Genomic DNA, 12,569 nt, shown 5'->3' with positions numbered 1-12,569 from the left:
TAAAGAATTAGACACTGCTAACTTCCTCCCAGTATTATATTTAACAGTGTGCTGGGTCAGCTTTGGTGCTGTGTAGGGGTAGGAGGGTTGGTCTGGTAGGCTCGACTCAAGGGACTTGGGATCAGCACCTGGATCAAAACCAGACTTCCTGTGTGATCTCGTGCAAATCATTTAATTCACCTTGTGCCTCAGGCCCCCACTCTGTCAAATGGGGATAGCACTGCCTTCCATCACAGCGGTGCTGAGGATAACATCCATGAGTGTGAGGTGCTCAGATACTGCAGTGCTGAGGCCATATAGACAGACAGATATGGGTATTCTACAGATATCTTCTCCCAAATCCCTGACTGGCATTATGGAGCTGAAAATCAGTGTTTCACAAGAATCCTAAGTGCTATACCTAAAGCCATGGACTATCCAGCTGACTATTCTTAGATCTTCAAGCACATACATTCACATGCTGGCCAATCCATTCTGTTACTAAGGGTTAGATTCTGAGCTGGCTGACATAGGCTACCCACCCTTTGGGATCAGGTGCACAGGGATAAGGGACTTTGCACAGCTCCTTACTCCCCACCACTACAGGTTGGAGAGGAGTGAGTGAAGTCTTGGCTCCAGTCATCCACCCAACATGCTGACCAGAACTGCTGAGTTGGCATGGGGCTGGGTGGGCAGTAGTTTATTACTGGTGTAGGTCAGCAGAAAGTTACCACACCTCTGGAGCAGTGAGGAACAGGAAGGGAATTGTATTACCCTCACCCACAATTCCTTCCTCCAGGATGCTCCCATGAAGCACAGCAGCAATGCACCACCCCCTACTAAGGTATTCGACTTAGTAATGCACAACATTTTCATTACAAAATGAACACCGTACAATATGAATATGGCACATGCTAAATGGATTAAGAACTGGCTAAATGATAGATCTCAAGAAGTGGTTGCCAATGGGGAATTATCATTGAAATGGGGTGTTTCTAGTGGGGTTCTGCAGGGATTGGTACTTGGCCTGATGCTATTCAACATTTTCATCAATGATCTGGAAGTAAAGATAAACGACTGATCAGATTTGCAGATGACACAAAGATTGGCAGAGTAGTAAAAAATGAGAAGGGCAGGGCACTCGTACTGAGTGACCTGGATCACTTGGTAAGAGAGGCCCATTCAAATAAAATGTGTTTTAATACAGGCAAATGCAAAGTTTTGCATCTAGGAACTAGGAATGCAGGCCAGACCTACAGAATTAGTGGACTGTATCCTGGAAAACTGATTTTGAAAAGGATCTTAAGGTCATAGCAGACAAACAACTCAACATGTGTTCCAGTGCTGTGCTATGGCAAAAAGGGATAATGCAGTCCTTAGAAATATAAATGGGAGTGGTAGTAAGGATGTGATTTTACCTCTATGCAGCATTGGTGAGACTGTGCACTGTTCTGGTATCCACATTTTTAAAATGACACTGAGAAATTGAAGAGAGTGCAGAAAAGGACCCCAAACATCATTTAGGGGCTGGAGAAAATGCCTGACAGAGAGAGGCTTAAAGAGCTCAGTCTGTTTGGCTTTTCAAAAAGAAGATTGAGAGGCAACTTGATTAGCAGGTAATGACCTTCACGGGGAGCAAGTACTAAGTGCTAAAGGGCTCGTAAATGGAGCTGAGAAAGGCATAACAAAAAGCAATGGCTGTAAACTGAGTTGAAAGGAGAAATAAGGCACAAATTTCTAACAGGGAAGGTGATTAACCATTGGAACAAACTACCAAAAGAAGTGGTAGATTCTCTATCTCTCAGTATGTTCTGTGGCCTGCGATGTGCAGGAGGTCGGACTAGATGATCATGATGGTCGCTTCTGACCTTAAAATCGATGAGTCTATGTTATTGGGCTTGATACAGGGATAACTGGGCGAAATTTAATGGCCTGCGTTATTCAGGAAGTCAGATTAGATGATATGAGGGTCTCTTCTGGCCTTAAACTTTATGAAACTATTAATCGTACTATGGGCTGTGTTCTTGGGATACACTGTAGCCCCCAAACCACTCTTCCCTTTTTATTTTTCCTGGTGCTTGCACTAGTGGAGGCCAGATTTGTAAATGTGCTTAGAAGCAGCAGCAACCAGCTGTGGAGGGCTTCTGAAACCCTGGCCCACAGGACGTTTCACCAGCACTTTCACTAGAAGTTGTGTTTCAGTTTAAGGGCTCGCCATTTAGCTTGAAAAATCTGATCTAAAGTGAAACGTGAGCTATACAGCCTTCGTGGGTGTTCAGAATAAACTCTTGCTTTTGAATGACACGCAGAACAAGGCAGGGGAGCGGGGGGAGGGAGTAACCATTGCCGTATATGTTCCAACACAGCCCTGCAGCACAATACCTTTCAGCATTTTCACAGCAACTATTCTGCACGTGGGAGAATTTTTAATTCCAAAAGCAGCTGCCTCTACCACTTTTCCAAACGCCCCACATCCAAGTGACTTTCCTGTACAGAAAACAAATTGTGGAGATATGCATATGTAAACAAACGAACTTGTGGTCATTGAAACCATTCATACATATTGAATAACAAACTAAGCTCTGCAAATCTTCCTAAGTATATTTTCACAGAAAGATAACGATCGATGGTCACTTTTTAATGGGCTCCCACATAGGTGAACTAGAATGTGGTCAGAAAAAGTGACTCTAAACAAATGCCACTCTTAGCAGTATTTGCAGTATTGTTATAACCATGTTGGTCCCAGATTAGAGAGATAAGGTGGGTGAGGTAATAATTTTTTTTGGACCAACTGCTGTTGCTAAGAGACAAGCTTTCCAGCTTACACAGACCTGAAGAGGAGCTCTGTGTAGCTCAAAAACGTGTCTCTCTCACCAACAGAAGTTGGTCCAATAAAAGATTTTACCTCACCCAGCTTGTCACTCTTATCAGTGGATGTATGTTTGCTTCTGAGCCTCTCTCTGCAGTTTGCTGACAAAACCAAGTTTTGTACTCATCATTACAGCACTATTATCTCTGTAGTAAGGGCCTGATCCAAATCCCATTGATCTCGCTGGGCTGCGGATCAGGCTGTAGAAGAGTAAGTTATATTCTGCCCAAACAGCCTAGCGCCATAGCCTAATTCTCTCCAGACTGGGCCAACAGCTGGCTGAGGCTTTGTTTGGTAACCTTTCTGTAGGCCACACTTTCCTTATGTAAGGTACCAGCTGTACAAATGGGACCTTTACATGTATGTGAGCTGAGGTTCACGGGGGCTTTGTGACAGGAGATGCAGAGCCACAAACACTGGGTCACATGGGAGTGACCGTAAGGTTTCCAAACAAGCCAGTCCGCCCCATTCTGCAGTATGGCTGAGTTACCCCTCCCACCACACCTGCTTCTCCAGGCAGCTTTGGGCCTCGTGCTGCAGGATCAGCACGTGTCAGAGAGCCGCCTGCTCCCCCACATATCATGTGCCTTCCGGCAATGTGGGATGCACAGACCATTCCATTTCTCCAGGGGGGGTTCCAATTTTGGGTGCTCTCATATGGGCTCCCTGTAGGGAATCTGAAGCCCCTCCATCACCCCCCCAAGGCAGACGTAAACACAAAGTGGGGGCGAGACGTACAACCCAGCTATGCTCTTAGTCTCTCAGGGTTGCTCCACCCTGCTGAGAGCACAGAGACCAGAAATAAGTGGGTGATGCCTCTCATGTTAACTCCTGTCAGACCCTTGAGTGCAGAGGATGGAGTAGATAGGGGCCGAGTGCCTTACAGACCCTGCGTGTGCACTGGGGAGGGGGTGTCACAGAGGGAGCGTCACGTTTGGTGGCAGCATAAGCACCAGCATCAGTGGCACAGTAGGGCCTGGATTTAGGGAGCTGGGCAGGCAGGACTAAAACAGCCCCCTCGACCCCAGAGAGGCAGCCAGGCAGAGGCTCCCCTTAGAGGAACCAGGGGACTCAGGGTCACGCCTGCTCACGGCCTGGGTGGGCTCCAGTGCTATCAGTGATGACACCATGGCACTTTATGTGCTGCGACTGAGATGGTGTTGCCGGCTTCTGCAATTTTATGACAAATCTCACAACATCCAGTGTTCTTTCTAAAGCCCCAGCTGCTGGAATCACAAATTTGTATGAGAATCTCAGCTTTTGTTTTTTGTTTTTGTTTTAAAAAGAGTCAGATTCTAGCCCTCGTGGTTGTGGAGAAAAGCTTGAAAACACGACTTGAGCACACCCTAAAGGCTCAGAGACCAGAAGGCGAATAAAAAGAACTCACATTTATTATTAATTATTATTACCAAAATCCTCATGACTGTGATGTCAATCTCAGGATATTTGGGGACCTGACTCCTGATTTTTGAGCATTTGGTGCTGGCAATACTGATTTCTCCCTCTCCCTCCACCTTCACCGCGGGGTCTGGGCTCCTCACTCCTCTTTCAGTGGCTGATGGAGGTTCCAATAGGTGACAGGACGTCAGCAAATAATATTTTTAAAAATCACAAACCCAAGTGTTTAACTTCAGCTTGATTTCTGCTTCAGTTTCACTAGGAGTTAAAGGCCCCTTAATGCCCATTAAGCTTTATTTTTACTGATTTTCCAGCATGCCTGTGACTGTAGTAGAACAATTGATATGATGGTGAGGGAACAAGGGTAGAACATAAAGACAACTTTTTCATTCAAAATAAAAGGATAGAAGATGTAACAGGGAGAATGTATATTCATCAAATATGTAAACTGAGACATTGCATTATTTGCATAAGATCTCTCTGTTTCTGGACCTTTAGTCTTAACAGGTAGGACAATGCAAAAATCGAGCCACTGCTTTGGTCACCACAGTTGTAAAATGACACACATAAGCACATCCCTCTGCAGATGTTAGGAGCCCAGGAGAGTAAGCAGAAAGGAGGGAATTGTCCACCCACCCTTCCAGCCCAGTTCTCCCTGTCCCCCGTCAAAACTATTTTAAATAAGGAACTTCTAAGACAACCCTTGATAAGATAGAGCGAAGGAACAGCTCTATGATGTAAGCGTATCACTTGCCAAGAACATTGGAATTTTACAAAAACAAACAAACACATAATTCCACACAACCAAATATTAGAAAATCAAAATTTGGAGTAAATATTTTTGTCTAGGAATTGGCACACTGTTTTTTTTAAAAAGCAACAGAGGGTCCTGTGGCAACTTTGAGACTAACAGAAGTACTGGGAGCATAAGCTTTCGTGGGTAAGAACCTCACTTCTTCAGATGCAATACTTCTGGTTTAATGTACATTTAAATGGAGTAAAAGTAAGTACTTCAGTTTTGCATAGTTAACAGGGCCGGCTCCAGGCACCAGACGAGAAAGCACGTGCCTGGGGCAGCACATTGTAAGGAGCAGCATTCTGGCCAATTTTGGGGCATTCAGCCCAGCCCTGCAGGGGCATGAACTAGTGATCCCCGCTGCTCACCGTGCCGCCGGGCTCCCCGGGACGTGCCACTCCCTGCCGCCTGCACCGGCCTCCACCTCCCGCGCTGCTCTGAGCCTGGACCAGCCGAGCCGCCTTTAAAGGAGCGGCTGAGCCAGCACCTCCTGTAGCCCCCAGGAGCTCTGCCTGCCCGGCCGGGAGAGACAACCCAAGGTTGGAGGGCTGCCCATGGGCGGAGGGAGCGGGCGGGTGCTGCCCTTCACCCCCCTGCAAGCCGCCTTGACTGCCCTCCACATGCTCCCTGGGGCGGCAAAAAAGCTAGAGCCGGCCCTGATAGTTAAATATTTTATATTCTATTCTGTTATATACACAAATCTATACATTCTAATGATCAGTCCAATTTTTTAAAGGAGGCTGTTGGAGGCACATAGCATATTTCATAAGGGCATTGAAGAACATGAAATAGAGCACTGTGGAAAAAATCTGCAGCACCAGCAAAACCAGTAAGTATATGTTCCCTCCCAGCTTTGTGAAAAAGTGCTGCATTTCTACTGGCAAAAACTAGGAACTGTCCACATCTCCCTGGCAGAACCTGACTCTCAGGTTCTGTAGAACATGTAGGTTCAGGATCAAGAATGCTGTTTAAAATAAAAAGCTACCTGGGCTTTCTACATCCAGTTTCTAAACCCAATCCCTCAAAAGGGTTTAGGGCTAGATCTACAAAGGGGGTTAGGTGTCTTCCTACCACTTTAGGCACTTAAATCCAAAATGCATACCCTCAAAATCCCTGCTCAGCTGCCACCTAAACTTGTAGGCAACTAAAGTCCCTGAGCGCCTACATTTCTGCTGATAAAGTCCTCAAGTGCCTAAAAATCTGTCGCTGAGCATGCACAAAGTTGGCTGACCCAGCTCACACCTGTAAGCCCTAGTGGGATCCTCATCTAGACATTCCCCTATCTCACCTGCACAGCCTGATCCAGAAGGCATGCTCAGAGGCTGCCCAATAGATTGGGCCTTGTACAAAATGCCAGAGGAGAAGGGGGTACCTTCCTTTAAAACTTACAACTCTAGCCCAGTGGTTAGAACACTAACCCAAAATGTAAGAGATGTTCAAATCCCCCTCTTCTTCCCCCCTCCTTGAAGTGGAGCAGCAAACTGAACCCAGGTGTCCCAGCTCCCAGTTGAGTGACCTGAGCTATGGGGTATTCTGGAGTTGACAGGTTTTTAGGTACCTATGGCACTTTATCATTAGAAAGAAAGGCACCTAGGGAATTTAGGCAGTGTGACAGTCTGTATCCCTACATTCACCCTTTTTACAAAACTATAATGGATTTTTTACAAAGTATGCCTGGTGAGGTATCATGTGAAAATTCATAATGTGCTGATCGTTATTGTCCTGGTAAAATACGTGTGGCAACACTGTATGTAAAATTATAAGATTCTACTGTATAACATTACAGAGGGTTATTCCAAGTTTAGAAAAGCAGGCACAAACCGATTCTTCAAAGACGAGAGGCAAACTGATTCCTCAGCCAGGCATCAACAAAATCAGATGGACTATCACTTGGTAGGAAAAAGGGTGTGAGAAAGAAATTTACATCTTGGCAAAGAAACAGCTGGAAGTTCCATCTCCCCAGACTTTATCTCCTGAACCCCAGCTGGAGATGATTCTCAAAGAAGAGGAAAAGGATAAAAGGGAAGAACAGAAACCCCAAATGTTCTCCCCCTTCATCTCTACTCATGGTATCAACAACACCTGAAGGACAAGGAAATTAACACTGAACTTGGGGAGGAGTCCTGGCTGAAAGGATTCCAGCCAGTAAGACTGCTAACGCATGTGGTGAGCGAAACCTTTGCTTTGAATTCATTTAGCTTGTTAAGTTAGATATTAGTCTGCAATTTACTTTTTATTTCTTTGTAACCAATTCTGACTTTTATGCCTCATTACTTGTATTCACTTAAAATCTCTTTCTGTAGTTAATAATACACTTGTTTTATCATTTTATCTAAACCAGTGTGTTTGGATTGAAGTGTTCGGGGAACTTCAATTGAGACAACAAGGTTTGTGCATATCATTTTCTATTAATGAAATGACGGACTTTATACGAGGTTGCATTGTGGAGGAGAATGCTGGGCAGTACAAGACACACATTTCTGGGGAAAAGTCTGGGACTGGGAATTTCGCTGGTGTTGCCCAGCAGTGTAATTCATAGTTGGCTGGCACTCAGACTTTATATCTGGGGGTGATTTACATGCTGGAGGCTGTGTGTGGGCAGACTAGACGTGGTTGCTCTCACAGCAAAGCACTGTAAAGGGCACCCCAGGTTGGAGAATTGAGAGGACACAGCTGTCCATCAGCCCAGACTGTACCCTGGGGAATATCATAGGCAGCTATAGGGTTAGGCGGCAGCTGAGTGAGGATTTTGAGGCTCTAAATTTTGGACTTAAATGCCTAAATGTGTATCCGCATCCGATCCGTGAGCCGCAAAAATTGTCTGCAGATTTGCAGGGCTCTAAACAGCTCCATAGGTCACCACACAGCAAGCCCCCAATCCCTAACCACCCCCACTTCTCCCCAGGGGCCACCTGTCCCACCACCTGCTCTGCCCCTGTCGTACCTCCTTCCCCACTCTGAGTAGGAAGGTTACAATCCTGGGCCCTTGTGTGCAGTGACACTCTCCCAGTGGGTGCGGAGGAGGGCTTGGACACCCCATTGCAACTGCGAGGGCTGCAATGCATGCAGACCTGGCCCAGGCAGAGAGTGGCGAAAACTACTCTCTTCATAGCACGTGCCCTTGCCGCCCACTAATTTAAATTACAACACCACACTTCTTTCAAAATGGCGCTTGGCTCACTCCCTTCTGGGAGTTGTAGTTTACTTGCTTTGTCCATTCAAGCTGGGGACTACAATTCCCAGAATGTCCAGCGGGCTATTCCTTGCTGCGTGATTCAGAGAGCTGAGCTGGAGCCTGCAGGCTGTGTGACAGCCGCTCCATTCTGGTGAGTCTGAGATGCAGTGCCCTGCATAGATACAAAATTTGTATCTGCATCCAAGCTGCTATCCTCAAAAATGGTCCACGGATATAAAGCGGATACCCGCGGATTTGCAGGGCTCTAGCAATTGGTGGTGTGCTCCAATATGAAGCTGTAATCCAAGGCACTACAACCCCTGTATCCACAGTAAAACTGTGTTTAATCAGTAATTTTAATTGGCTTCATCAGTAATAATCCATTTTCCATTTTGGGATAAACTATTTAGCCACCACTTAGAAAACAAATTCGTTGCCATTTAAAGCAGCATATGGCTTCTAGTCTCCCTTTAATCAGTGTGAATGCTAGAAACGTGTTTTTCCTCTGAACAATAATCTTGATTTCATGGTAATCAACTTGAATTGATAGCTAATTCTGTTTTGCGTTATATTAAATTTTAGAGCAGATAAGGGATTCTCAGACTTTCTCATTGTGTGGAACACATTTTAAGATACAGATTGTGCCTTGGACAAACTCTCCTCCCATTTATGACCACACATAATCCTTGTGACAACAGCCACAGATGTTTACATGGAAAAGTAATATCAGGAAACTATCTAATTGACTTTTAGTGCAGGTTAGCAGATGAAAAGAAGGACCCGGTACCATGTGAGCTACCAGCTCTCCACAGACCAGTGGTCAAGTGACCACATTTTGAGAACTCTGATGCAGAGAATAATGCAGCTGAACTCTGGTTAAAATTCCTCAAATTTGCTAACCCTTTCTGAGGCTAATCCAAATCCTTTAAAGTCAATGGGAATTGATTTAACTCGCTTTGGGCCAGGCAGTTTCTGTTCAGGCCCCAATTCAGCAAGATACTTAAGCACACATCTAACTTCAAGTATGTGAGTTGTCACGTTGTCATGTGCATGTCACTTTGCTGGAGCACGGTGCTAATGGAGAGTGCAGGCAGAGGCTAATCCACAAGTTATTCTTGCTATATGCTGTTGCCTCTTAGGAGCTGGGAACTCAGGAGTTTCAAAGAGGCATTCAGTGAACATGCACAATTCATTTGACACATTCCAGATGTTCTGTTGCTCTGTGTTAGAGGATTCCTGTTTTAAATTATTGATAAATATGAAAGTTCAGTGTGTTAAAAACAATGTGGGAAACTCACTCATTTCTGGCAGAGTTAGAGAATAGTTTTATAGTGCATAGTAGGAGTGCGTAACTCAGGGGTCGGCAACGTTCGGCACATGGCTCGCCAGGGTAAGCACCCTGGCGGGCTGGGCCAGTTTTATTTACCTGCTGACGCGGCAGGTTCGGCTGATCGTGGCCCCCACTGGCCGCGGTTCGCTGTCCCGGGCCAATGGGGGCGGCGGGAAGCGGCGCGTGCAAACGTTGCCAACCCCTGGCGTAACTAATGAAATTGGTTACTACATAGATTTCTGAATCTTTACTCTGCCTGGTGCATCAGTGGCAATAATTACAATGGGTCCCTCTATCACAACTTTAGCACTTTAATGGATGCCCTAAATTATGATTGATCACCACCAGTGGTAAGGTCATAAGATACAAAATTATATCAATGTTAAAGGTACAGGGCTGTAACTAAACACAGCCATTTGCCTTAATGCACCAGAGTTTTACAATCTAATTTAGGGGCTAGCATTTAATTTCATTTCCATTCATCTAAATTGGGAGGATGTCCCCTGAATTCAATGGAGTTAGTATGGATTGGTTTCTGTAACACTTGTAGCCTCAGGGGGTGAGGAGGAAGTCCTCCTACACCTTTGTATGGATGTTACATCAATAATATGGACTAATGGATGAGGAACATAAGGCAACTGAGATATAAACAGAGAGAATCTCTTCACACTGGTTACAATAACTATCCAGGCTGAAGACAAATAGCTAGAAAGGGAAGACACACACGTCTGGTATTGGAAGAAACTATACAAGAACTATTCAAGTTTATGAGATTATTCCCCTGCAGAGCTGCCAGGGTCATTGAAAGGTTGGGCTAACTGCCATGTAAATGGCACCTATGCATGTGCTAACCTAACATACCTTGCTGACCCAACTTTTCAGAATCTGGTTCTCATTCATTGTCAATATTTTTTGTTTACACCAGTTGTTTACACCAGTTCTTTCAATTTTAACTAATTCCCTGTTCTCTTTTTACTTTTCACAGCTCACCTCCAAACCTCTCTAAAAAAAAAAAAAAAAACCCATTTCAGACAAATTTTCCTTGGAATTTCAGAGAACTTTAGAAAGAAGAAGAACAGGAGTACTTGTGGCACCTTAGAGACTAACAAATTTTCTATTTCTACTTGATTCTTTCCATGTAGTTTATGCACATTGAACTCTTGATGCACTAAGACCTTTTCACAGACGAGGAGACTCCCAACAAGATTTTATGCTTCGGCATTCACAAAATAATGTACAGGTGTTAAAAATTACCATTTAAATATTTTGGCTGTACTTATTCACATACTGCTCACCCTGCACCCTGTATAGCAGATAAATTAAGTGAGATCTGAATTGTGTGCTAGTGCAACGCACTGGTGAATGTATGGCTGGATATGCACAGATCTTCCTCTGTGCCAAAGCCCCAGAAAGTGTGAGTTTGTTACAGCCCCAGCTAGAGATCCATGTATCTTTAGCTCAAGCTGTAGCAACTCATGCTTTTAGTTGTGGAGGTCCCTGATTCAGTCCACAGTGTGTCAGCCACTGTCACCTTAGCACCTTGGATTGGCTGACGTCTAATTTGTGACTGAAAGGACATGTGGCCATGTTGCCATAACTGAGATCAGTGCTGACGCTGGAGTTGGAGGTTGAGAGCTGCCAGCAGGATGTTCTCAACTTTGCAATTTGCGCCTTCCCATGGTCTGCCGGAGCTCAGACTCCTTCAACTTAAAGGAGTACTTCAAAACCCAGGTTTTGTTTCCACTCAGGCATTTGAAGACTGGATGGCTAGGGGATGGAAGGTTCTATGGATATTTATTTAGGCATGGCCAGTCGTTTCTGTTATCTCCTATTGTGCATTTTAATGTATGGGATAGGTGTCCCATGCATAGGAGAAACACCAATAGGTCTTTTTATAAATTTGAAGAAAAGAAGTAAAACAGAGTGGGTTAGAGGAAAACTCAAAGAGGACAATATGGGCTCATTTCTGCCCTCATTTGCACAGGCAGTTGCCCCTTGGTAAGTGAGAATTGAATTAGGCTATGGGAAAGATGGATGCCTAAGGTTAGACTCCTGAGTCCATAGTTAGGCTCCTAAATAACAATACCTAAGTCTTGTATAGCGTTTTCATCAGTAGATGAATAAATACAATAAATAAGTGTGAGGTGGGACTCTAGGAGGTCCCAGAGCTCGGGCTGCAGCCTGAGCCCGAACATGTACACAACTAAACAGCCCATTAGCCTGAGCCCTGCAAGCCTGAATCAGCTGGCATGGGCCAGGCACAGGTGTCTAATTGCAGTGTAGACATACTCTTAGGCATTGCTGTAATACTTCTAAATAACAGTACTACTAATAAAGCTCCCATTAATTTCAGGAGGGACTACTGGGTGCTCAGCACCTTTGCAATTGGCCACTTATTTAGATGCTTCAGAATGGACTCAGGAAACTAATTTTAGGCTCCCAGGTTTGAAAATCTTGGCCTTTGTTTTTATTTTATGTTCTATAGTATCTCAGTTCCTAAGAAATACAAAGCAGCCCTATGTGTACTACAGATAAAACGACTAAAAGTACTCCACTGCTGGAGTCTAATCATACGGAAAGCCAGGTAATAGCAATTTTAGATCTTGATGATAATTCACCTGAAGAACAATAACAGCTCACTAACAATCAAGTGTAGAGTTGCCCTGCAGAACTGCAATACATGGTCAGCTGCCTGTCTGTAGGCTCTAATTACAAACACATCTAGTCTGATAAACACAAAGGCAATGTGCTGTGTGTTAATACCGTAACAAGCATATTACCTAGTTTCAGCCTTTCCCTTGCAAACTCCCACTTGCTGGCATCAAATGGAAGACGTTCACATTGTTCATCTAAGGGGACTTCATCAGGATCCATTATGATTGACAGGTAATTGGTCTTTATTTCAGAAGAATAAGGCTAGGAAATCAAGAACATTTCAAAGTCACCACCAGATGGAAAACAGTAGTGGGCAGCAGCTTCTGGTTTTGGTCAAGGCTTGCAAGTTGATTAGATCTGACAGATG

At 44.6% G+C, this 12,569-nt stretch overlaps 1 protein-coding gene across 1 annotated transcript in view; it reads right to left on the bottom strand.

The window, feature by feature from the left end:
- FLT1 (fms related receptor tyrosine kinase 1) overlaps positions 1-12,569 on the bottom strand; it is a 145,557-nt gene that overhangs the window by 19,464 nt on the left and 113,524 nt on the right. The window contains exons 17-18 of the mRNA XM_034758694.1: positions 12,328-12,463; positions 2,362-2,466 (exon numbers count right to left, since the gene is read on the bottom strand). Of these exons, the coding sequence (XP_034614585.1) occupies positions 2,362-2,466; positions 12,328-12,463 (241 nt within the window). The remainder of the gene's footprint in view (positions 1-2,361; positions 2,467-12,327; positions 12,464-12,569) is intronic.

The sequence above is a fragment of the Trachemys scripta genome, chromosome 1 (genome assembly GCF_013100865.1).
Source record: "Trachemys scripta elegans isolate TJP31775 chromosome 1, CAS_Tse_1.0, whole genome shotgun sequence".
NCBI classification, from domain to species: Eukaryota; Metazoa; Chordata; order Testudines; family Emydidae; genus Trachemys; species Trachemys scripta.
The sequence above is the reverse complement of the archived record's forward strand: the minus strand, read 5'-3'. Positions and strand labels throughout refer to the sequence as shown.